At 37.6% G+C, this 27,229-nt stretch overlaps 1 protein-coding gene and 1 pseudogene across 2 annotated transcripts; both read right to left on the bottom strand.

Moving 5' to 3' along the window:
- Positions 1–12,275: 12,275 nt before the first annotated feature.
- Positions 12,276–14,704, bottom strand: LOC148203754 (ribosome biogenesis protein BRX1 homolog 2-like). Its single transcript, XM_088106536.1, has 5 exons — positions 14,586–14,704; positions 14,017–14,118; positions 13,120–13,188; positions 12,936–13,034; positions 12,276–12,848 (listed from the first exon to the last, which is right to left on the bottom strand). Exons 1-5 carry the CDS (start codon positions 14,700–14,702, stop codon positions 12,717–12,719), a joined length of 519 nt encoding a protein of 172 aa, XP_087962662.1. The 5' UTR covers positions 14,703–14,704; the 3' UTR covers positions 12,276–12,716.
- Positions 14,586–17,143, bottom strand: LOC148203753 (ribosome biogenesis protein BRX1 homolog 1-like; annotated as a pseudogene). Its single transcript, XR_015784257.1, has 5 exons — positions 15,813–17,143; positions 15,507–15,734; positions 15,252–15,393; positions 14,911–14,988; positions 14,586–14,710 (listed from the first exon to the last, which is right to left on the bottom strand). The product of XR_015784257.1 is annotated as a ribosome biogenesis protein BRX1 homolog 1-like (transcript).
- Positions 17,144–27,229: the final 10,086 nt, after the last annotated feature.

The raw sequence follows: 27,229 nt of genomic DNA, 5'->3' as shown, positions 1-27,229 counted from the left end.
AGTTATGGAGCCTCAGCTCTCAAGAGAGTGATTATGATACTGCTCTGAAATATTATTTAGAGTCTCTAGACATAAAAAGAACGTACCTGGACTTTGGCCATGTTACTGTATTTATAAGCAAAATAAGAAATAACCACCTTACATAAAAATGTGGTTAGTGGCTTTATAAATATCTTAACCGTTTAAGATATTTTATGTAATAAATATAATATTTAAGATAAAATATCTTACTACATAACATTTATTTTAAAAAAATAATTATTATAAATAAAGTTTCTTTAGCTCGTGTCAGTAAGACCTAACAGTGTAATACAAATTAATGTATGATTAGGTCGTTATTGGACAATAAAAGATAAAGACTCATTACAACTATTATAAATAAAAGTTTCATACATGACTTTAAAATCATCATGCACATTATATGCATCACTTATTGTATTAATTGGTCGGTCATATTATTGACTTGAGGATCGAAATATCTTTGACAAGCAACTTATCTTAAGGACAGTTTGGAATACTTTGAGTAAGGGACCTCAATTCCGTACCTGAAAGACCTTGTGTGATGGACGAACACCGAGGAGAGATCGATTGAAGATGCGCGAACACGAACCAGACCTCCTCGAAGCTCTCTCCGACGAGTGAAGACGCAGCGGAATGGAAACGAAGCTCTAAATTGAGAGCTGACTCGAAGGAAAACTGCTAAACTATGAACAGACTCAAGAAAACCATAAGATCTAAGGTTTAATCGGGAGATAACCTTAGAGACACGAAGGAAACCCTAGAAAAGGGGAAAATCTCAAAATGATCCGATGAATCGGTTCAAACTCAAGATTAAACGGTAGGAAAGCTATATTACTCAGAGGAGAGTGGATTAAACGGTAGAAAAGGGGAAAACAATCGATGGAAAGTCTAGATCTAGGATTGCAAAATAGAAATTGAATGTGGAATGTGACAGAGGAACTCTCGAGTGGACGGACTCGAGAAATATGCAAAGTGGACTCTGAGGTTGAAGAAAAATGAGCTTACGAGAGAGGAAATTGCTCTCAAAGATGAAGTTGCGAGCGTGAAATGTAAAAATGAGGATGTGTACCTCTGATGCGTAAGGGGAGAAGAGGCACGGGACGCTGACGCGATAAGTGGAAGATGTGGCCTCTGACGAGTGGTGCAGCGTGGAGGAGTGAGAAGCACAGTGAATAACGTGGAAAAATGAGAGAATGAAGAAGGTGCTTGGAAGGTGGCTAGAGGTAGTCTTAGGACTCTCTAGCCTGACTTTCAAGAGAGAATAATTTCTATTTCAGAAATCCTAATTCTCATTAATCTCAAAAGTCCTAATACAAGAGAGGAGTTGGGTATTTATAGTAACCCATGCTCCTTAAGAACTAAGCTAGGAAAGATAAAAATACAAAAGGAAGACTAAGTCAAATAGGATTCCATCATGCCCTCCCTCTTAAGATAAAATTTGTCCTCAAATCTGGCAATCGCCTTATGAAGAAGTTCCACACAATCTTTGGGAGCATGGCCATCTTGGAGTGGCCTTATTCTTTTAGATCTAGTTTTCTTCCTCCTGGATCAAACACGAATCTGCAATACACATCAAATATATCTTCGGTTAATATTAATCCAAGAAAGAATTTTTCTTTAAAAACAAGAGAATAAGAACTTCTAATACTTTGATTTGTAATCTTTGAAAATTTTAGAAGTCCAAATTCAATTTTATCTTGAGTTAATTGTTTTCTTAAAGATAACAATAACTCAAGATTTGAATTGTCATATTTTGAAAATGTTTTCATGACAATTGGTTTGAAAGAGAAGTCAAAAATTGAAAAGTAATCAATTATTGGAAAAGAAGTAAAGATTTGGAAACCTTCCCTTTTAGGTCCCACAGTCTTTGAAAGAATAGGATTTGTCATCAGTAACAATTTCTCCTTTTCTTTCTTCTCTCTTTCTTGCCTTTCTCTCTTTTCTTCTTTTCTCTCTTCTTCTCTTCTTAATTCCTCTCTTCTTCTCTCTTTTCTTTTCTCTATTTGTTCTCTCTCTCTCTTCTCTTCTTCTTTCCTTTCTTCTTTTTCTTTTCTCTCAATCTCTCTTTCTCTTTTCTTATCCTTGATCTCCTTAAGTCTTGCCCCAAATTCTAATTCTCTACGAAGAAACCCATGATCATTTAAACTCTCAAGAAATAATTTTCCATCATTAATGCAATCCCTAATTATTTCTAGGTTTCTTTTAATGCTTGAAGGCACAAACTTTCTTCTCATGCAAGCTTTTAAATCATGCCAATCACGTATGGAGGACTTTCTACCTTTCTTAACATGATATTGTCTTTCATTCCACCACTCACTTGCATGCTCTTCTAACTTAGAGAGATATATGCTAAGGACATAATATTCACTCTCTTCATAAAACAAAGGATTTATTTTATCAATTTCTTTCTCCCAAGCTAGGTATGTTAATGCTCTTATGTATTTACCAAATGATGGAAGATTCCTAGCTTGTTTAAACATTTCATCAACTTTATCTAACCTAGAAGACCTATATGAACTATAAGAAGACATCTTTGTTTTTAAAAGTTTTCTTAATCTAAAGGGTTCAAAACTTTCACTTAGACAAGTCCTAGGTAAGAGAGGTGAGCTAAAGAGCTGCTTAAGTACCAAGTCTTGCCTTGCCAGAAATGTCTTAGGCTACTAACTAATTACCCCTTAAACTAAAATCACCTTTAGAAACAAAGTACACAACTCAAACAATCACAAACAATTAAACACAAAAAAAACTAGACTCTTCGGACTCTAATGTGATAAGGCTTAGAGTTTAATCCCTTTTAGCCTAATCATCCTAACCGTGAACACAAAATCAGATAAACACAACACTTAAGAATCCAGCGGACTCTAATGACCCCTACGAGAAACACAAATCAAATCACACATTCATCTATCTACCTATGCTAAAAAATAAAAGCAAATAAAGTTGCCAAGAGTTTGAAAGAGCACCAAGGACTCTTCCAAAGAACTTGGACTTTATAAAAGGCCCTTTTACACAACAAAAATGAAACTAACAGTAGGCTAACACAAGCCTATTACAAACAAATTAAAGGAAAACAATTACAAAAGAAAATAACTATGCTAGGCTGCTACGGTCTTGGTACTGGTCCACTTCATGCTCAACTTTGTTGTTCCACTTTGTGCTTCGGCTATCAATTCTCTTGGTCTTTCCTGATCAGTTTCCTACAAAGTAAATGCACAGAGCTGCAATCAAAATTTTCTTAGCTAGAATGAATTGCACAATGAAAACACATAACAGTAAGAACTTCCCTTTTATTCTCTGGCCTTCACGTGTGCACTTGTTGATCCTGGCAGCTAATAAAATTGTTTTTGCTCTCAAATGACAAACTGCAATCAAATATTCACACTCAATTCAGCAGAGCAACCATCAATGCTATCAATTTCTAGCTAAGACAGAAACAATTAAGTAATCCAGAGGCAACAAAATTAAACAACTCCCCTAATTAAATGGTTGGTCTATCTTGCTGTAAACTCTACTGATATTCTGCTACTGCTTAAAATTCTTGACTCCAAATGTTTATCAGCTTTGCACACAACAACACACATATTCTACACTTTCTCCCTACACTGATTCAGTTCAATTCTGCACACAGAAATTATACCAATTCCAGCAAAATACACATAAACATGGATATTAAACCAGCTGCAAATGGGTGTAATTCAAGACTGAAACCAAACTGATTAAACAATAATTCCAAATTAATCAAACCTGATCAAACCAATGGACAAAAAGTGATATAATGTAATGCAGAACATTCAGCTAAGATTAAACAATGAATTTAAACAGAATAGAAATCTGCACAAATAAATCTCAGCTGTTTAAGCTCTCAAATCATTTTATTGAAATTCTGATATGCACTCATAGGCCAATGTACTCAATTTTCATCAGATTCAAATATATGAAGTTCAAACCTTAATCCAACTGATTAGACAACCACCACAAGCTAATCAAATCAATGGAGAAAGATTAACATGATGCAATGCAGAAATTGGTAGTTAAAACAATGTTGATGCACTTCCAGAAATGCTCATAAAACAATCAGCACATTATTTGAAAATCCTATGCATCTACCAAGTTCCCATAGGTCTTATCAAATCAGAATCAACATTTAACTTGCCCAATTAAACCATGAAATCACAATTCATTTTCAAAACAGTGAATACATCATGAATTCAGCAGGCAATGTTTTAACTAAAATGAATGCAATGACGGTTTAAAGATTCACAAGCACAAATAACAGTTCCAGGAAATCAATAATCAATCAAAAAAAAAAAAAACAGTGATTGCAGTTCCAGTTGCAACAAATCACAGTTGCTCCAATCTAATTGATCCAATTTCTTTTCCTGCACAATGAACAATCACAAAACAGTTACATTAACAATGAATTCTCTATTTCAAAGTGCCAAGGAATTTAGGCCAAATTAGCCTTACTAAGCTCACAGCACTGAGGTTTCTTTTTAAAAATTTAAAGCACATAAATGAAAAGGTTTGGAAGGGAGATTCTCCCTTGGCAGTACACAGCTGGAGAGTATTCCAGACCACCACGACCTAAAATGCTACCAAGCACACAAACCTCCTTTCAATTTCCAGAAATCCAGAGCGAAAAAAAAAACTTCTCACGTAATAAAGAAATGGCTAGGCAAAGATCAAAGTCAGAAACCAGAACAGGACAGCCACAAATAAGGACAACACAACAGATCTATTGCTTAAGAAAACTCTAGATCAGATTATGAAAGCAAACAAAAGCTCAATTACAGAACAGCAGATCAGAGTTTACACGTGCACTGAGACAAAACCAGAGTTATCAACCAAGACAAGCAAGAAACAAAGCTATTTAAGAAGAAGGCACAAAAACTGAACCTACCAAAGGATCTAGAACAGATTCATAAAACAAGAAACAGAAACAAGTTGCAATATCATCAAAATTTTAAGCTCAAAGCAATTGAGTGAAACTGTTTGATGAAATGCTAATAGAGAACAATAGTTTTCTGGTGCATCAGATTTCAGAAAAGTTAATTGCACTGGTCTTTCAGCTTTTTATAACTATGTAAATGTTTCTTTTGTCAATTGTTTTTTTTTTATATGAAAACAGAACGACCAAGCTTTTGCTGCAATGACAACTCATTTTCACTTGCACCAATCACAGATTTCAGAAAAGGCAACCAACTAGCAACTTGTCAATGAAAAATGCCAAAAATTTGGTGGTTTAAAGAGTGAAAATGCTTAGGGAAGTTATAACTCGTGGTTTCTTTGCATCATCAGTTTCAAACAACTAAAACAAACTTGTTTGTAAAGCAAATAGGTGCAGAAACACACTATCTCAAAATTTGACTTAGTCAGCCCCCAAATTACTCAATGTAAGCAACTTAACCACTCAAATTTTGACTCAATGAAATCAAATAGCTTTTGATCAGCTAACTAAACTCAAACAACAATTAAAATTCAAACAAGACACTAGGAAGTTAATGCAAGATGTCCAGCAAAGATCTAATGCTAAACCAGATTAAGAAACGCAAAAAAAACATAGACACAAGCAAAGTAATGCAGATCGGCCAACTGCTGCAACAAGGTTAAACTGTGTTCACAAGTGCTACTAATCTAGGCTATGCCTTTCATTGATCTTTGCAGTATGCACTTGCTTTTTAACAGCAGCTCAAAATCCAGAAATGAATTTATCAAAAGAATCTTGACTAAAACATTTTTCAACTTTAAAGAATCAATTGGACTGGCCAATGGATATCTATCAACCAGCTCATTCATTTAAATGTTTCATTGCTTTTGCGGTGTGATAGAGTTTATACCAAGGCTCAAACACAATTTGACGATCAAATGCACAACTGAAATCAGTTTTAGGACATTCAAAAACTACATCAGTTTCAACCAATGCACATGACTTTTAGACAAAACTGAACTTGGATTTCAAAAGAAAATTTACTCAAAATAGAATGCACCGATTTAAAATGATGAAACACTGACTCAAACACAGAAAAATGCACAGATCAACCAACCTTATCAGAATTTGGAAACCTAAACATATGAAGAGATTCAAAACACGAAACACAACACAAGACAAAGAAGGAAAATGATGACACACGTAAATGAAGAAACGCAACAGAGAAGCGAAACAGAAACGCGAGACAGAACAAGATGAATGAACAAAGACGCGAATACCACTGAAACAAGAATCTAAACAGAGATACTTACCTTCGAAGCGTGTTCGACCTTGCTCTGAATACCACTTGATGGACGAACACCGAGGAGAGATCGATTGAAGATGCGCGAACACGAACCATACCTCCTCGAAGCTCTCTCCGACGAGTGAAGACGCAGCGGAATGGAAACGAAGCTCTAAATTGAGAGCTGACTCGAAGGAAAACTGCTAAACTATGAACAGACTCAAGAAAACCATAAGATCTAAGGTTTAATCGGGAGATAACCTTAGAGACACGAAGGAAACCCTAGAAAAGGGGAAAATCTCAAAATGATCCGATGAATCGGTTCAAACTCAAGATTAAACGGTAGGAAAGCTATATTACTCAGAGGAGAGTGGATTAAACGGTAGAAAAGGGGAAAACAATCGATGGAAAGTCTAGATCTAGGATTGCAAAATAGAAATTGAATGTGGAATGTGACAGAGGAACTCTCGAGTGGACGGACTCGAGAAATATGCAAAGTGGATTCTGAGGTTGAAGAAAAATGAGCTTACGAGAGAGGAAATTGCTCTCAAAGAAGAAGTTGCGAGCGTGAAATGTAAAAATGAGGATGTGTACCTCTGATGCGTAAGGGGAGAAGAGGCACGGGACGCTGACGCGATAAGTGGAAGATGTGGCCTCTGACGAGTGGTGCAGCGTGGAGGAGTGAGAAGCACAGTGAATAACGTGGAAAAATGAGAGAATGAAGAAGGTGCTTGGAAGGTGGCTAGAGGTAGTCTTAGGACTCTCTAGCCTGACTTTCAAGAGAGAATAATTTCTATTTCAGAAATCCTAATTCTCATTAATCTCAAAAGTCCTAATACAAGAGAGGAGTTGGGTATTTATAGTAACCCATGCTCCTTAAGAACTAAGCTAGGAAAGATAAAAATACAAAAGGAAGACTAAGTCAAATAGGATTCCATCATTGTGAAAATGTGAGTCTCGTTAAATAAATTAAGCTGGTTTAAATATTTATTTTTTTCAGCAATATAAATTCATAGAATCGTTTACACTGTGAAAGAGGAAACATGAAGATCTTTTGGTTGAACGACAACAGTGCAGCAATTGATAGAAATAATGATAATAATTATTATGGTCTGGCATTGGAAAACAGTGGAGAAACACATAATGGGGTTAGTTTTTTTTTGTAATGGAATAAGCTAGTTAAGAGGTTTAATTATGTGATCCATTGTACTCTAACAGGAGAAATCTGTGGACTGACATAATGGATTTGGTGTGTGACTAATGGGGTTATGTGGAAAATAGAATGGTCACTTAGTTGGTGGATTAAGGTGGAAAAAGGAAAATCTTTTTGTGGGGTAAATTGGAATAAAATAAGTGAGTGGGAGTGGTTGATGGAAGGGTCATTGTCTTTAAGACTTATGAACTGATGAGGTTAAGAAAATTGTTGGAGGGCCACCCAGCACTCACATATTCCAACTCCACATAAACATATATTTAAATATAACATGTCTCAGTTCATGTCTCAGGCCAATTGGAACCAGAAATGTAAAGAAGAAATGGTGATTGGATTTTTGGTTTAAGAGTTAACATTGGAATATGTTCTGTTTCTTTTGGAGTTACATGAGGCCAACATTTATTTTGTGGCCGTGACTTTAAGTGCTAACCAAAGACTACACTTCTAGAAAAGTGATTCCCATTAAGAAAATCAATGATCATATCAGATAATTTTAAGTCATGATTGAGGAATATCATATCTATTCACCTGGCTAAAGGACAAAAATGTCATGGTTAAAGTTGAGATTCACGAATAAGTAATGTGAATCTAAATCATATTAAAAGGACTGGTTAAAGTTGAGATTAAAAAATAATGTGATTTAAATCGTATTAAAATTATATTATAAATGATATTATATCATCATCTAGATGGTGTTTATTCATATACTTAAACGAAATATTGTAGTTAGTGAAAACGTATCTTAACTATGATGTTTCAACAATTAATCAATCAAAAAACTGATCAATTGAACACTCACCAATTACTTAAATATTTCTTGTAAAACCCTCTATAATTAGCAATAATAATTCTGTGTCAAATCAAATTAATTCACACCACAATCAATGTTTAAATTCTCTTAAAAACCCCCTCCCAACTCTGATTTCATCTCTGCTGTGCACTGAAAAACCGTGCCACATCATTCTCTGAAACACGCACCACGTCACACACACTCAGTGCATTAAAAACGCACCAAGCTCTGCATGCACGCATGCCATCTGTCACGTGAGAAGCTTCTAAAAGCTGTAGTGGGATCCAGGTGGCAGTGCGGGAGTGCACGACCGTTTGACGAGGAAGAGAAAATGATTTCTCTGAAAACATTTCACTCCATTCTATGCATTCACCTTCTTCCTCACGAAACCCTGGCCATTTCTCTTCTCCAGCTTCTCTCTAAGAACCTTCATCTTCTCTCTACCATTACTCACTTCTTTCAACTCCAATCAACTTTCTGAAACCGTAGAAACGTTCACGGGCCAGTAAGCTTCATTTTGAGCCGAACTTCTTTTGATCCTGTAACCGGTAAGTTTCCAGCCATAACCTAGTTCTGGAATTTCTAGGAACACTGTTTCAGTTGCATGCAAGGATAAAATCTGAGTTTCTGAGTTCTCTTTGGTTAAACCTAGTTGAGGAGCGTAAGAAAGAGCTTGTCGGGTAGAAATTCCTAGTTGGGAAGAATCAAGTTACACTGTTAAACGTTCACTGCTAGACCAGGTAAGGGAAGCATATATGTTTAATTTATACTGTATGTTGTATGATCTGAGTTACATGTATGAAAAGTATGAAGTTCGAGCTGTTATGGACGTTTGCTGATATCTGATATGATTTCTGGTTTTGATTGATCTGTCATGAACGAACACTGCTCGTATGTACTATATATATGTTGTTGATTTTGATTTAAATGCATGTTGATTTGATTATGTATGGATGGAGTATGGTTATTGTATAGTTGGAATGATTAAAATGTTGAAATCTGTATGATGATAATGTTTACAGTGAATTAAATCTGAAAGGAAAGTTATGAAGTTTATAAAATTTGAAATCTGGAAAATTCTTTTAAGATTGAAAGATCTGAAATTTCAAATCATCCCCTCTGATAAATGACGCTCGTCACTGTACGGTCTTAGACCGTTCGGTTTTCAGTAAAATAACTTAGATTGGGATTCTTTCATTTGGAAGGAATTCTGCTCGAGAACGAGCGTCCCCAATTGAATTATCTGAGCGTTCGTCTAACTCAGCAGTATTTAAATATTTAAAACTTTATGAATAAGTAACGCTCGGTCTTATACCGAAGCGTTCGTCCTTAATATCGTTCGACCTTATGTCGAACGTTCGTTCTACAGGGCGTTCGGTCTTATACCAAAGCGTTCGTCCCAAATAGCGCTCGGGTTTTGCCAAGCGTTCGTTCTGATTTATGCTCGGTCATACACCTAGCGTTCGTCCAAAGCAGGGTTCGGTTTTATAACTGAACGCTCGTCCTTATCATTGAATTCTGAGCGAACGTACTTGGCGTTCGTCCAAAGTTAATTATTGAACGTTCGGTCATTGACAGTAAGTGTTGTTTTCTGAATTAAACATACTCCGCTTATTTATCTAAGTTATCCTGTAAGGTATTTATCCTCTTGATTCAACCTAAATTCTTTGTACTCAAAATTTTCTAAGTATTATTCTGATCTTCTAAACTCAATCCCATTTAAATTATTTAAGTATTCTTAACGTCCGTAAGTGGACAAGAGATCGTTTCTTTTGTTCAGAAACGTGTAGACAAAGGTACATTAATAATTTCGTTCTTATTTGATTAAAGGAGGCATGTTGTTAATGTTACGAGAATGGAACACTGAATGAAAATGTGAATAAGAGAACTGGTTAATATGGGCGTATGATATTTTGAATGAATTAATGGAAGTGGATTTTAACGAGCGTTCCAAGGAGGAACGTCTCAGATGTGTTGAATGTGAAATTTGGTAAAGTATGAACCTGGATAAGTTAAGCCTCGCGGTCCATCCTGATATTCCATGATACTCCTCTTCAAGTAGAAGGGGGTAGTCATACGTGGGAATGGCAGGAGGCCCTAGTCCATTGAGTACTTCGGGCAGATAGGGTTAACCTCGAGTGGCAGCTGGGAGATTTGATCAGTTACTACACCACTCGGGTGCAAGGACGCTTGTAACTACATGGTTCATACAGTCCGGACGGTCTGTCTTATATACGTATTTCTATGATTATTATTTGATAAGATACATGTCGTATGTGTGAATTGAAATGTAAATGTATGTGTTGATTGTATAAATTAAATATTATAAGCTTACCCTTGCATTTCCATTGTGTTGTCTTCTGTCCATGTACTTTCGTCTTGTCAAAATGCAATGATCATCCGTTGTGGATGTGAGCAGATGGTGGTGCATCCCTTGAGCAAATGCTGGAAGAAGAAAATTTGGATGAAGCTAATCTGGTAGAGGTTGAAGTGAAGGCCGAGCCTTAGAGTGCTCGTTAGAATAGAATTGTAAATGTTAGTGTAGTTTGAACGTTCGGCCAAGTATTTTGTTAGGCCGTTCGTCTTAATCTTATATTCCTCTATTTTGACGTACGTTGTTTTATATATCAAAGAACGTTCGTTCCAGGTTTTCCCTTGTATGCGTTATGCGCGTTCTTTTGTACTGATGCCGTTTGGCTTTTAATCCTGATTAATGCAAAGACTGTTTATGTTACTGTTAATTGTAATTAATTCTCAATTATGGTAATTACTGTATTTTGGGATGTTACATTTCTAATAATCAAATTTAAAGGTGAAGTATATAGAATCATAATTAAGTTTATGTTAGTTAATTATAAATTTATCCCGAAATTTATAAATATAAAATTTAAATAAAAAGATAAATAATTATATTTATTATAAATTTAAGATTTTAGTTGATTATCCGAAGGGTCGTGTTACTTACTTGAATGCTGAATTACCTTTTATCTATATTCTCATACTGCTTGTAACTAAAAATGTGAAAACAATTAAAAAATTTGGTGAAAAGCGTGACATGAAGTATTTTAGTTGCGTGCTAAACTTGCTTTCATCTCATACATGATCCGTAGTATAACGCAATTCCAATATTTTTTTTGAAAGGTTATCTTAACATACTAGTTTCTATGATTATTTGTTTTTGTTTCAAAATTTATCAATTAAAAGAGTGTGTTGACAAAGTTTTCCTTTTGAGGAAGAAAAATACGGCAAATTATACATATATTATCTGCATATACTGTCACTATTCTTGGTAATATCTATACCAATGTTCTACACCGACATGGGACACTATTTTATGTTTGAGACGTGACATGCTTTCATGAGTATTTGATAATGAAAACTATGTCGTGGTATCACACTAGGTAGATAGGATAATGAGTTGCCAGTGATTTATTAGTTATTATTATTTCTCACGGTTTTCCTTCACAATTATATATTTTAAAATCAAGAAAAATCCTTTCTATTTTAAGAGGAAGTATATATATCCTTTTGTTCCATTCGTAATATTTTTCAAGCCAAAGATCATCAATTTATAGTTTTTTCTAGAATATCGGCTTATGGCTCTTAAATTTGATCAATCAAAAAGTTAAAAGTGTCCTATAATTCAAGTACTTAACATGACTTTGTACGCTTTCATAGGTTTAGATTGTTATTTTTCGGATTAATTTTTCAAAATATTACATAAGACCGAAAGAAAAGTGTTTTTATGCCAAAAAATTTCTGGAATAATTTATAGCCTCTTCCAAAAAATTCATTCCGAAATGATAAATTAAATTGTGAAACATTCAGAAGATATAATTTTGTGGTACCACCAAGTTCAAGAGTTTGTTTAAAGGCAATTTGATCATTTGGTACTTTTGGGGGTGCAGGGAGATATTCCTACTGTGTAGAAAGAAAATCACAACTTGGGAGCCCATGGCGCAATTCGGGCCTTGGAAACCCTTCTCTTTTGTTAAGAAAACCAGAAACAAAAGTACGCCTGAAATTAACGACCAATAAAGAAGCCAAAAATTGTTAATTTTAAAAAAGGACAAATCAACTAAAATACTTTCAATCTCTTTGTTTTGTCGAAGAGCCACCCGAAACAAACCATATTGAAAACACAAACATGGTAAAAATGTCATAGGCCAAAATCTGATTACTTTGGGTGGGTGAGATACAAAAGAAAGGTTGTTCTCCACAGGAGATGAAAGCTCAGATAGAACTTCCATCGCTACAGGTGGAAGCTCACAATAAACATATCGTTCAAACCTAATCTCAAACTCAACTGGAACCTTCTCTGCCAAAATTTAATTTCCACCAAATCAATGTTTGATAAGAGAACAACCAGCCTCTGCAACCATAACAGAAAATAACATTGAAGAAAAAGAAGTACAGCCTATATCTCCAACTGAAGATATAAAGCAATTCACATCAAAAGCTGTTGCTGACAACCAAATGTTCAATCTTTCCACATATCTGCAAACTCATCAGGCTCCAGAGGATTAGACATCTCATGCATTTTCCTCCTTGTCTTTGCTTTGACCTTCTTAGCAAACTTTCCAGACTTCTTCTTTTTCTCCAAAGCCCGAACCTATCACAACCAACCAATGACAGATATAATTATTAGTAGAAAGCTAGAGAAATTCAAAGCATACATTAAAAATATATTGATTGGTACCTGATTTGGAGATACATAAAATGGATTCTCATATAATGTCGGGCCTCCAAAACTGCCACCACATATTTTAATTGGATTCAAGCAGAACCGTGGACCGACCTAAACAAATAATAGTTTGCTCATAGGTTAAATGAATGTTAGAAATTGAAAGATCAAAAGATACATGAAGAACCAGTTTTCAGACCTCAATCAATGTCATTTTATCAAGGCCTCCCCTTGGTAATTTGTCTGATTCATTATGATGAGTAGAAATCTGCAAGGGAATAAAGATGTAACATTCCTCAGTAGGCATTAGCAACAGGTAGAAAATACTACAATATTGTCTCATGGAAAAATCAATATTATATAGTTGGAGAAAATGAAACCATATAATGTTCGAATTAAATAGGAGTATTGCGAACAACTAATAGTAACAATTGTCCTCTAATGACCATGTCATGAGTATAACACAAATGACTCAATCTAACGGTATATTGTCCAACAAAAACGGAGTATAACATCTATCGCAGGCATGCACAGGTCAAACCAAAATCCCCACTTGATTCGATCTTCACTGATCTGGTAAGACTGACCATAATTAAATGAATAAAGATGGTCAATAAAATAAAACATTACATGCATCATAGTTTAACCTTTGAGCTTACAAAACAATACCATAGCGGAACATATTAATGTATTTACAAATAAAATGTTTTACATCGGTAGTAGATAAAATTTAAACTCATTATAATGGTCAAATATCCTCCATCTTCAAAATTCCTGTGGTTAACCATTCTTTATATATTATCTAAGTCTTGTCAAAAACTAAAACTTCAAATTGAAATGTATAGATAAGTTGATAATTGAGTAATGTTTATAAGAAAGTAAAGGAGTAAAGGTTAAAAATGCTCGACCCAAACTTCACTTCAATCATTAACATGTGGCTAAAAAGAGCAATAAACATGTTTATAATAACAATGCATACACTTAATTTGTATAGAAATAGGCAGAAAAGATGCTCCTAACAATAATCTCCAGGATTTTTTAACCTTTATCTTAATGCAAAAATAGTCTATGGTAATTCCGAAATTCAGACACAAACCTGGTAATTCCGGAACCATATATGGTCATCAGCTATTGAGAAAACAAAAACATGATCATGGAAGGGCTTCGCCTTTCTATGGTCCTTTGGTACTTCAAATATCTAAACAAAAGGAAAGAAATAGTATATTAGAAATTATCAAATACAGTAAACAAACAACAGTATCAGAAATAGAGAGAACTGCACACAGAAAATATACATTAAACAGATATATGACATAAACTATGTAAAATAGATGGGCATAACAATAACATCAATTGAATTTTCATTGATCAGACATAATAAATTGAGAAAAAAATCGTAGGAAGATATATGACGACAAAAATGTAAGATTCCAATTAAATTGGTAGAAAGCACATGAAGCTGTTCTTAATTTGGCCGGAAATTCATGGTTTACAACATCACGAATCATAAAAATAAGATGAAATCATCAAGCTAACCTTTACCTTATATACGAAAGTGCACATATTAGAGTTATCAACATAAGTTTACAGAAATCCATCTTTCCTCGGATGGAACTAGATGGACAAAAACGAAAAAACTTGCAACAAAAGAAACCAACAACACACCTGTAACAACATCTCCTTTAACAGTTTCCAATGTGCATCTTTTTCAAAATTTGCAGAAAACGTCAAAAGTGGACGAGAACCTTTTAGGTGATTTCCCGTTAGCTTCAACTCCTCCATTGTATGAACTGAAAAAACAGTGGAGGAAAAAGGAAAATCACTAAAAGTGTATAAAAAATGGTCGAGATAGAGAGAGAAACACAAAAGACATAGTTCACTAGGAAGAATGACCAGTGATGCCTAGAGTATACAGACATCAGAACTCTAAATAATCAGAGCAAGCAAACTAGTGTTATATTAAGATTACAATGATTGAATCGGAATATACCTGCACTGACTAAAATTTTACAGATGGGCCACTGGGGCATTTGGCCATCCAGAGATAAAGATCTTTTGCTTTCCTGCACTGAAATTGATACATAAAAAATGAGAGAAGACACTAATAGAATATAACAAGTTGACCAGACTCAAACTCACGACCGCATCTCATTGAAATAGCATCAACAGTTGTGACCAACATAGAATTCCCCTACCCATTAGCATGCTTCAGGTTTTCCAAATAGCGCAAAAAAAAAATGCAAATACTAGTCTAGAGAACAGCACAACATATCAATCCTAAATTGAAGTAACACGGCACTGAAAAAACCTTGTGGCATATAAATAAAATACCTCAAAAAATAAACACGAAGAACAACTTTTGAGCTCAACAAGCTCATTAAGGGTGGCGCCTTTAGTTTCTTTTGATTCAACCTTGTTATCCTTCTTGCAATGCGGCAAAAGTGACACCAAGTTCAACATCAAATGTCGGTACCTACAAATTAATGGAAAACAATCACTCCACCCATGAATACCATAACAATATCCAAACTCGAAAAAGCAACAAAAACTGTAACTAAAAGTTATGGGGTGTATATTAGGTTGTACCTGTAACTGATACGCCTAGAGCAAGTGACCAAAACCTTCTCTTTGTTCCTAAATATTGGTGAAGCAACGTTATTGTCTTCTACTTCATCAGTGACTTGACTCTTATCCTTCCAACCCAGAAGGGTCCTCACCGGTCTCTCTGGAGCAAGCATCTTCCTTTTTAGGATGTGCAACAACTTGACCACTCTCACTGCGCTTTCTCTTCTTCACCATTTTCTTCTTCAAAATCTGCAAAAACCAAGAACGACAATCACAAAAACAAAACAAAACAAAAAATTGCCAACGACCCTTTAGCAAGGTACGCACCTGGGGTGGGAAGAGATGATAGAAAAACTGGAATGGGATTTCGCCGGTGGTGGCGACAAATGAATAAACGAATGAGTTGCAGCAATGGGGGCAAAAGGTTTTTCTACTTAGCAAAGGGACTACGCTTAAATTGGGCCTTTATTCCCGATGGGCCTTACGGAAAGCCCACATATACGACTTTTAGGGTGTTGCTGCCTCCACCACTACACCATGTTCCTCCGCTTGTCCTTAGGTTAAAACTTTTTTACTTTTTATCATTTAGGATTTTTTTAATTAATTTGAAAACCCTATTTTTTCTCCGTGCGCCCCCCACCCATCTCTCACACGGATTCCTCTCTTCTCCCTTTTCGTTTCACTTCATCTCAGTTTCTTCTTCCTTTCCTTTCTTTTTCCTTTTCTCACTCATTTGTTTGGTTTGTTTTTTTTTTCATCCAGGTTGGTTTTCTTCACTGGTTTTCTTCAGCATTCTTTTGTAGCCTTGTTTGGTAGTTTAATTTATGGTGTATTATTACTTTTTGGCTTTGAATGTGTGCTATTTTGTGTTCTTGTCCACTGTCTTTCTGTTGATTGTATTGTTGGTCGCCTGAACAGAGCCAAAACGGTAGATCAATTCTGAAATTTCTTTTTTGAAAGACAGTTAGCACACCCCTATTCCGGATCCAATTTCTAATTATTATTTTAACTTTTTTATTTTATATGTTTTTAACCTAACCCCGAGATCGCTGGCCGCGCCGTTGCCGCTGACTGTTTCCTGCGTTGCGTTATTCAATCATCGCCACCGTCATTGGTGTTGACGAAACCACTTGCCGGAAGCATCGCTCAACCACCGCATTATGTTCTCTGGCGCGACGTGGTTTTCATTATCTCACCATCCAAAATTTTGAAATCAAAAGCCATATCTCTTCTCTGTGTTTGTGACCTTGGGTTTTAATTTTTTTTTTTAAATCATCTCTGATAATGGGTCTGTCATTTTTTGTTTATGGTTTCTTGTTTATTCCGTATCCATGAATCAACAGAGACACAAAAAATTATGACACACAAATTTATCACAATAATGCTAAGAAATCATGCATCAGATTTGCAGAACAGAGGAAATACAACTAACAAAGATTAAGAAAACGCGCATGAACAAATCCAAAAGATAAGAAAATTTGACCAGTGATTTAAACAGTTCAAGCAAAGAGATAAGATTTGGGTAAATAACCTTCGTTGTGTGAAACCAATACAATCCTAATTTTCTTCTTTCTTCAATCCAGTATTCTTCTTCCCTCTAATTCTTTCCAGCTTTCCGAATTCCAGAAACTAATTAGCTCCCTTCCCCGTTTTTCAAATCCAGTCCCCCTCTCCCTTTTTCAAATACCACGCAAGCAGAAAACCGTATTAGGTTTTTACATTGGGCATTTTAGATTTTCCTTATTTTTCTATTTTTTGTTTTTATTTTATTTCTAAATTTTATTATATTAATAATATTTTTTAGGTTTAATCCTTTACTACATCCCTATTTATGTACGAATTTCTCAATTGGGTCCTCGTTTTTTAAACTGTATCAAAATGGTCCCTAATTTTGAAAATTGATATCAATTGAGTCCTTTCCGTTAAGTTGGCTAGACGGCGTTAAAAAAATTGATGAGTGGGATGCTGAGATGACGAATGAGCGCTCGTCCACCAACGAACGAACGCTCGTCCATCAGCGAACGAACGCTCGTCGACCACCGAACGAACGGTCGTCCAGTGTGGAACGAGCGGTTGTCCAGCAGTAAGAGGTCGACGAGCGTTCGTTCTCTGGTGGACGAGCGTTCGTTCGCTGCTGGACGAGCGTTCGTTCGCTGGTGGACGAGCGCTCGTTTGTCATCTCAGCATCCACTCATCAATTTTTTTAACGCCGTCTAGCCAACTTAACGGAAAGGACTCAATTGATATCAATTTTCAAAATTAGGGACCATTTTGATACACTTTAAAAAACGAGGACCCAATTGAGAAATTCGTACATAAATAGGGATGTTGTGAGACCCTTAATAATTAGCTTAAGTTAATCCTGACATCTCACCCTTAATGCTTGCCACCTCATTCCCAGCCATTTAAAACCCACTTCCTAATCTGATCACAATTCTGTCTGACGTGCACGAAGCACCACGCTCATCATTCTCTGAAACATTAAAACGCACTAAACTCTGCATGCACACACGCCACTTGTCACGTTGGAATCTTCTAAATCAGAGTTTGGTGTGCATGTGGCAACCTGTGACACGTTCTTCCAATTGAACGTTGGTTTAACAAAACCAGACTTTTCGAAAACTCTCTCTCACTTGCACGAACTCATCTTCAACCTCTGAACTCACCCTTTCATCTTCTCCAACTTCTCTCTAAAAACCCTAAACTTCTCTCTACTGTAATCCTTACGTTTCTTCTCCAATCACGTTTTCAGCACCGTAGGAACACCCACTGCACTAAGAGCTATCCATTGGACCGAACAGCTTCAAAGACTGACACTGGTAAGTCCCTTTCGTAGTTCGTCCTTAGGTTCTGGAAAAATAGAGTTTTAGTTGCATGCAAACTGGTATTCTAAGTGTTCTGTAATCTGTGGTTAGATTTGGTTCTGGAAGAGTCAAGAATCCTAAGCAAAACGTAGTTGGACGAAGCCATTTTTATACATCTAGAACAAGCTTGAATTTCAATCCGGGTAAGGGAAGCTTATATGTTTAATTTATACTGTATGTTGAATGATCTGAGTTGCATGAATGAAGAATATAAGATTTGAGTTGTATGGATGATCACTGTTATTGTGCATGTATGAATTTCATGAAGTTGAGCTGTTATGAATGGTTACTGAGATCTGATATGAATTCTGGTTTTGATTGATCTGTTATGGATGAACACTGACTTTTATGTATGATATATGTTGTTGATCTTGATTAAAAAGCATGTTGAATTGATTATGTATGAATGGAGTATGTTTATGATATATTTGGAAGGATTTGGATATTGAAACTGTATGATAATGATGTTGAAGGTGAATTAAATCTGGAATGAATGTTATAAAGTTGGAAAAATGAAATCTGGAAAATTCTGTTAAGTTTGAGAAATCTGGAATTTTAATCTTCCCTTTTATGAATGACGCTCGTCACTGTACGGTCATATACCGTTCGGTTTTTCATTAAAATAACTTAGTTGGAATTCGTTCATTTGGAATGAATTCTGCTCGGGAACGAGCGTCCCCAATTTAGTGAATGAGCGTTCGTTTCAGCTCAGTTTAGATAAATATTTGAAACTTTATAAATACGTGACGTTCGGCCTCATGTCGAGCGTTCGTCCTTAATGTCGTTCGGCCTTATGTCGAACGATCGTTCTATAGAGTGTTCGCCCTTATACTGAACGTTCGTCTGAATTGGCGTTCGGTCTTATACCGAAGCGTTCGTCCTAAATAGCGCTCGGTTTGTATCCAGCGTTCGTTCTGATTTGTGCTCGGTCATTGACCTAGCGTTCGTCCAAAGCAGGGTTCGGTTTCAAACTGAACGCTCGTCCTTATTATTGAATTCTGAGCGAACGTAATTGACGTTCGTCCAAAGTAAATTTCTGAACGTTCGTTCATTTACAGTAAGAGTTGTTTTCTGTACTTTAACTTCTCTGGTTATTTATCTAAGCTATTCTTTATCTAAGTTATTCTGTAAGATATTTATTCTCTTAATTCAACCTAAAGTCTTTGTACTCAATATTTTCTAAGTATTACTCTGATTTTCTAAACTCAATCCCATTTAAACTATTTTAGTATTCTTAACGTCCGTAAGTGGACTATAGTTCGTTTCTTTTGTTCAGAAGCGTGAAGTCAAATGCACTGTAATAAGTTCGTTCTTATTTGATTAAAGGATGCCTGTTGTTAATATATGAGAATGGAACAGAGAATGAGAATGTGAATAAAGGGAACTTGTTATTATGGGAGAATGATATTTTGAAAGAATTATTGGAAATGGATTTTAACGAGCGTTCCAAGGAGGAACGTCTCAGATGTGTGAAATATTGAATGGTAAAGTATGAACCTGGATAAGTTAAGCCTCGCAGTCCATCCTGATATTCCGTGATACGCCTCTTCAAGTAGAAGGGGGTATTCATGCGTGGGAATGGCAGGAGACCCTAGTCCATTGAGTACTTCGGGCAGATAGGGTTAACCTCGAGTGGCAGCTGGGGAATGATCAGTTACTACACCACTCGGGTGCAAGGACGCTTGTAACTACATGGTTCATACGGTCCGGACGGTCTGTCTTATATGTATATTGATATGCTAATTTTATGATAAGTTACATGTTGTATGCTTGAATTGAATTATGACTGTATGTGTTAATTGGATAAATTAAATATTATAAGCTTACCCTTGCATTTCCATTGTGTTGTCTCTTGTATATGTACGTCCGTCTTGTCAAATGCAATGATCATCCGTTGTGGATGTGAGCAGATGGTGGTGCATCCCTTGAAGCAATGCTGGAAGAAGAAAATTTGGACGACTCCAATCTGGTTGAAGTTGAAGTAAAGGTCGAGCCTTAGAGTGCTCGTTTGATTTTAGGCTTGTATATGTTAGCATAGTTATAACGTTCGGCCACCTATTTTGTAAGGCCGTTCGTCTTAATCATCTCTGCTTGTATTTTGGTAAACGTTAGTTTATATATTTAAGAGCGTTCACTCTTGGTTTCATTGTATGCGTTTACACGCGTCCTCTGTACTGATGCCGTTAGGCTTTTCAATCCAGTTTTAATGTAAAGACTGTTTGTGATTACTGTTAATTGTAATTAATTCTGAATTATAGTGATTACTGTATTTTGGGATGTTACAATAGTGGTATCAGAGCAGTTTTGTTCTAATAAAGGACACTGTAGGGTTATGAGTGCACTGTGTTTTTGCTGTGTGCTTGTTGCATGTTTAATGAGTTATTATCGTTTAACTCTTGGACATAACTAATGCTCGTTTGTTTTTCTCTGCATCCAGAGAACAAATGGCACCTAGACTTCCTCCTCCTCCTCAACCGAATGAGTCCGAGACGTCCAGCAATGCTAGATTGTTGGAAACCGTGGTGGAAAGACTGCATCAACAGAACACCACGTTGCTGGAGCAAAACGCCACCTTGATGCAGCAAAACCAAGCTGCTATGCAAGGTTTGGAGGCCTCGCGTGTCAATTCTGAAAACACGCAAAGGCAGTTGATGGAGATCTTGGCTGCAACTAGAGGTGCGCCTGGAGCATCTTCTTCAAACGCTGCTCAACCAAATGCTGAATGGAGTTTGGAGAGTTTTCTCCAGCACCATCCGTCCAAATTCAGTGGCAAGTGTCTTCCGGACGAGGCTGACCAATGGTTGAGGGACATGGAGAGGATTTTTAACGCCAAAAGGTGTCCGGATGAGAACAGGTTGGCGTATACAGAATACTTATTAACTGGAGAAGCAAGCCATTGGTGGGCGAGCACAAGGGCCATACTGGTAGACGCTCAACGCCCTATTACTTGGGAAGTATTCCGTAATAAGTTTTATGAGGAATATTTCCCTGACAGCGTAAAGTTTGCAAAGGAGGTGGAGTTTTTACAACTGGTTCAAGGTGGAATGTCTGTATCAGAATACACCAATAAGTTTAAACACCTTGTCCGATTCAATACAATGGCCACTAGTGAGGAGTGGCAGTGCAGAAAATTTGAGAATGGTCTACGCAGTGATCTGAAGGTTGTGATTTCTAGTTTATGCATCCGAACGTTCCCTGCCATGGTGGAGAGGGCTAAGGTACTGGAAAAGAATTTGGCAGAGGTGGAACGGTATAAGAAACAGCAAACAGTAAGGGGGCCAATTGTCTCAAGGGGGAATGTGAATCAGAGAGGATCCCCTTACGCTCGTCCAGCAGCCAACACAAGTGGATCTCAAGCCTTGATTCCTGCTGGACAGTCTGGGCAGCAAGGCAGTGTTGTGTGCTACAAGTGTGGAGGACCCCATTATCGTTCTTCATGCCCTCAACTGGTGGGAGTAAAATATTGCACTCGGTGTAGGCGAAATGGCCATCTGGAGAATGAGTGTAATATGGGCGGACGCGCAGTGATGAGGCCGCCAAACGCAGGAAGAAATCAGCAAGGAAGGGGTGGTCGAGCCCAAGCTACTGGGCGTGTGTACGCAATTACTGGTGCGGAAGCAGCAAGTTCAGGTACACTTATCACCAGTACTTGCTTGTTATATGGAATGCAATGTTGTGTGCTGTTTGATTCGGGGGCAACACACTCCTTCATATCGAAGGCGTGCGTTGATAAGTTGGGAATAGCTGTGAGCGAGATGAATTTTGATTTGATGGTGTCAACACCAGCTGCGGGTGAAGTTAGGACGTCTACCATGTGTGTTAGATGCCCTATTGAGATAGGAGGACGTAATTACAAGGTGAATCTTATCTGTTTGCCTCTTAAAGACTTAGAAATAATTTTGGGAATGGATTGGCTAAATACCAATCGCATTCTCATAGATTGTGGCAAGAAGGAGTTAGTATTTCCTGAAGAAGATGAGGAATGCTTGGGTGTGACACTCGGCCAGTTAAAGGAAGACATTATGGAAGGCGCGGCTTGTTTCCTCATCATGACGCATGAGGACCAAGAGCTGGGAAATTTGAAGCAAGAACGAACGTCCATTTTGGAGGAATTTCAGGACGTTTTTCCAGAGGAAATACCTGGGTTACCTCCTGCTAGAGAAGTTGAATTCACCATCGACTTGGTAACCACGGCAGCCCCTATATCAGTTCAACCATACCGTATGGCGCCTGCAGAGTTGGTTGAACTCAAGAAGCAGATTGAAGAACTCATGGAGAAGCAATTCATCAGGCCAAGTGTATCACCTTGGGGAGCGCCTGTACTCCTAGTGAAGAAGAAGGATGGCAGCTCTCGGTTATGTATAGACTACAGACAATTAAACAGGCTGACCATCAAGAATAAATACCCGTTGCCAAGGATTGATGACTTGTTGGATCAACTGCATGGGGCAACAGTGTTTTCTAAGATTGATCTGCGTTCAGGATATCACCAAATCAGGGTGAAGGAGGATGACATCCAGAAAACAGCATTCAGGTCTCGTTATGGACACTACGAGTACGTGGTGATGCCATTTGGAGTAACGAACGCTCCTGCAGTGTTCATGGATTATATGAACCGTATTTTCAGGCCATATTTGGACAAGTTTGTGGTTGTTTTTATAGATGATATTCTCATCTACTCCAAGACCAATGATGAACATGAAGAACACTTGAGGGCAGTGCTGAGCGTGTTGAGGGAGAAGGAGTTGTATGCCAAACTGTCCAAGTGTGAATTTTGGATGAAGGAGGTGCAGTTTTTGGGCCATGTAGTCTCGGCTGGAGGTATTTCAGTGGATCCAGCTAAGGTGCGTGCAGTGTTGGAATGGAAGAGTCCTCGTTCAGTCACAGAAGTAAGAAGTTTCGTTGGTCTTGCGGGCTACTATAGGCGTTTTATTGAAGGATTTTCTAAGATAGTAGCACCCTTGACTCAGCTCACCAGGAAAGACCAACCGTTTGCGTGGACAGATTTATGTGAAGAACGTTTTCAAGAATTGAAGAATAAATTGACGAGCGCTCCAGTGCTAATTATTCCAGACACGTCCAAGCCTTTTGAAGTCTACTGTGACGCGTCTCATCAAGGGTTGGGCTGTGTACTGATGCAGGAGAAACGAGCAGTAGCTTACGCATCTCGTCAATTGAAAATCCATGAGAGGAACTACCCTACACACGACTTAGAATTGGCAGCTGTTGTGTTCGCATTGAAGATCTGGAGGCATTATCTTTACGGATCCACTTTCCAAGTCTTCAGTGATCACAAGAGCCTCAATTATTTATTTGATCAAAAGGAGCTGAACATGAGGCAGAGGCGTTGGTTAGAATTTCTGAAAGACTATGAGTTTGAACTGCTCTATCACCCTGGGAAGGCCAACGTAGTTGCGGATGCTCTAAGCAGGAAGGCAGTGCATGTCTCGGTTATGATGGTGAAAGAGTTAAATTTGGTGGAGAGCTTCAGAGATCTAAGGTTGCAGTTCGAATTAGAACCGAACAGCATCAAGTGCTGTAACCTTAGAATTTCCAGCAACGTGTTTGATCGTATCTGGATGAAGCAACGTGAGGATGAAGAATTGGTGAAGATCTTTGATGCACTCGGTACAGACAAAGCTAAGGAGTTTAATGCTGGAACAGATGGTATGTTACGTTACCTTGGTAGGACGTGCATTCCCAATGATGGCGAGCTGAAGCGGATCATATTGGAGGAAGCACACCATAGTCGTCTTAGCATACACCCCGGTATGACTAAGATGTACCAAGATCTTAGACGTTCGTTTTGGTGGCCTGGAATGAAGAGTGATGTTGCACGCTTTGTGGCATCTTGCTTGACCTGTCAACGTGCAAAGGCTGAACACCAACGTCCAGGAGGGTTGCTTCAATCACTGGAAATTCCAGAATGGAAGTGGGACAGCATCTCCATGGATTTTGTGACTCACCTGCCACGAACAGTGAGGAATCATGACTCAATTTGGGTGATCGTGGACAGACTAACGAAGAGCGCTCACTTCCTACCAGTGAATTTGAAGATGTCAATGACGAATTTGGCTAAGTTGTATATCAAGGAGATCGTTCGTCTTCATGGAGTGCCCTCAAGCATCATTTCTGACCGAGACACGAGATTTACATCTCGGTTTTGGCAATCACTGCAAGGCGAATTGGGAAGCAAGCTGCAGATGAGTTCAGCATATCATCCGCAAACTGACGGCCAATCTGAACGTACCATCCAGACACTAGAAGATTTATTGAGGACGTGCGTCCTAGACCACTTAGGCGCATGGGATGAGGTCTTGCCACTGGTGGAGTTCACGTACAACAATAGTTTCCAATCTAGCATTGGAATGGCGCCGTTTGAAGCTCTCTATGGGAGGAAGTGCAGAACGCCACTTTGCTGGTTCCAGGAAGGGGAGAACGTAATAACTGGACCTGAACTCATCCAGCAAACAACCGAGAAGGTTAAATTGATCCAAGACAGATTGAAGACGTCCCTGAGCAGGCAGAAATCTTATGCGGATAGAAGAAGGAGGCCTTTGGAGTTTGCTGCAGGAGATCACGTATTCTTGAGACTGAATCCAATCACTGGAGTGGGAAGAGTTGTTCGTCCAAAGAAGCTGTCTCCCAAGTTCATAGGACCGTATCAGATTTTAAAGAAGATTGGACCAGTAGCCTATGAACTCGCGTTACCTCCTCAATTATCAAATTTACATCCGGTCTTCCATGTGTCTCAGCTTAGGAGATACATATCTAATCCTTCTCATGTCTTGGAGCTGGAAAACATCCAACTGCGCCAAGACAGAACATTGGAGCTACAGCCAGTCCGCATTGAAGATGAACGCACCAAGCTGCATAAAGGAAAAGACATTCGTTTGGTGAAGATAGTGTGGGATGCTAAGACTGGAGATTCAACGTGGGAAGTGGAGAGTGCAATGAAGGACTTGTATCCGCACTTATTCACGGGTAAGTTATAAATTTTCGAGGACGAAAATTTTTGTAGTTAGGGAGAATGTGAGACCCTTAATAATTAGCTTAAGTTAATCCTGACATCTCACCCTTAATGCTTGCCACCTCATTCCCAGCCATTTAAAACCCACTTCCTAATCTGATCACAATTCTGTCTGACGTGCACGAAGCACCACGCTCATCATTCTCTGAAACATTAAAACGCACTAAACTCTGCATGCACACACGCCACTTGTCACGTTGGAATCTTCTAAATCAGAGTTTGGTGTGCATGTGGCAACCTGTGACACGTTCTTCCAATTGAACGTTGGTTTAACAAAACCAGACTTTTCGAAAACTCTCTCTCACTTGCACGAACTCATCTTCAACCTCTGAACTCACCCTTTCATCTTCTCCAACTTCTCTCTAAAAACCCTAAACTTCTCTCTACTGTAATCCTTACGTTTCTTCTCCAATCACGTTTTCAGCACCGTAGGAACACCCACTGCACTAAGAGCTATCCATTGGACCGAACAGCTTCAAAGACTGACACTGGTAAGTCCCTTTCGTAGTTCGTCCTTAGGTTCTGGAAAAATAGAGTTTTAGTTGCATGCAAACTGGTATTCTAAGTGTTCTGTAATCTGTGGTTAGATTTGGTTCTGGAAGAGTCAAGAATCCTAAGCAAAACGTAGTTGGACGAAGCCATTTTTATACATCTAGAACAAGCTTGAATTTCAATCCGGGTAAGGGAAGCTTATATGTTTAATTTATACTGTATGTTGAATGATCTGAGTTGCATGAATGAAGAATATAAGATTTGAGTTGTATGGATGATCACTGTTATTGTGCATGTATGAATTTCATGAAGTTGAGCTGTTATGAATGGTTACTGAGATCTGATATGAATTCTGGTTTTGATTGATCTGTTATGGATGAACACTGACTTTTATGTATGATATATGTTGTTGATCTTGATTAAAAAGCATGTTGAATTGATTATGTATGAATGGAGTATGTTTATGATATATTTGGAAGGATTTGGATATTGAAACTGTATGATAATGATGTTGAAGGTGAATTAAATCTGGAATGAATGTTATAAAGTTGGAAAAATGAAATCTGGAAAATTCTGTTAAGTTTGAGAAATCTGGAATTTTAATCTTCCCTTTTATGAATGACGCTCGTCACTGTACGGTCATATACCGTTCGGTTTTTCATTAAAATAACTTAGTTGGAATTCGTTCATTTGGAATGAATTCTGCTCGGGAACGAGCGTCCCCAATTTAGTGAATGAGCGTTCGTTTCAGCTCAGTTTAGATAAATATTTGAAACTTTATAAATACGTGACGTTCGGCCTCATGTCGAGCGTTCGTCCTTAATGTCGTTCGGCCTTATGTCGAACGATCGTTCTATAGAGTGTTCGCCCTTATACTGAACGTTCGTCTGAATTGGCGTTCGGTCTTATACCGAAGCGTTCGTCCTAAATAGCGCTCGGTTTGTATCCAGCGTTCGTTCTGATTTGTGCTCGGTCATTGACCTAGCGTTCGTCCAAAGCAGGGTTCGGTTTCAAACTGAACGCTCGTCCTTATTATTGAATTCTGAGCGAACGTAATTGACGTTCGTCCAAAGTAAATTTCTGAACGTTCGTTCATTTACAGTAAGAGTTGTTTTCTGTACTTTAACTTCTCTGGTTATTTATCTAAGCTATTCTTTATCTAAGTTATTCTGTAAGATATTTATTCTCTTAATTCAACCTAAAGTCTTTGTACTCAATATTTTCTAAGTATTACTCTGATTTTCTAAACTCAATCCCATTTAAACTATTTTAGTATTCTTAACGTCCGTAAGTGGACTATAGTTCGTTTCTTTTGTTCAGAAGCGTGAAGTCAAATGCACTGTAATAAGTTCGTTCTT

This window comes from Vigna umbellata, chromosome 2 (genome assembly GCF_029865625.1).
Source record: "Vigna umbellata cultivar VRB3 chromosome 2, Vumbellata_1.0, whole genome shotgun sequence".
NCBI classification, from domain to species: domain Eukaryota; kingdom Viridiplantae; phylum Streptophyta; class Magnoliopsida; order Fabales; family Fabaceae; genus Vigna; species Vigna umbellata.
Note: the sequence above shows the minus strand (reverse complement) of the source record. Positions and strands in the feature narration are given on the sequence as shown.

What these genes read in the sequence shown, in the direction of transcription:
- LOC148203754 (XM_088106536.1), bottom strand. Translation starts at nt 14,702, where the DNA reads ATGGAGGAGTTGAAGCTAACGGGAAATCACCTAAAAGGTTCTCGTCCA. An exon ending in ATAAAATGACATTGATTGAG is followed by an intron (nt 13,035 to 13,119) that starts GTCTGAAAACTG and finishes TTATTTGTTTAG; the next exon opens with GTCGGTCCACGGTTCTGCTT. An exon ending in TTTATGTATCTCCAAATCAG is followed by an intron (nt 12,849 to 12,935) that starts GTACCAATCAAT and finishes TGGTTGTGATAG; the next exon opens with GTTCGGGCTTTGGAGAAAAA.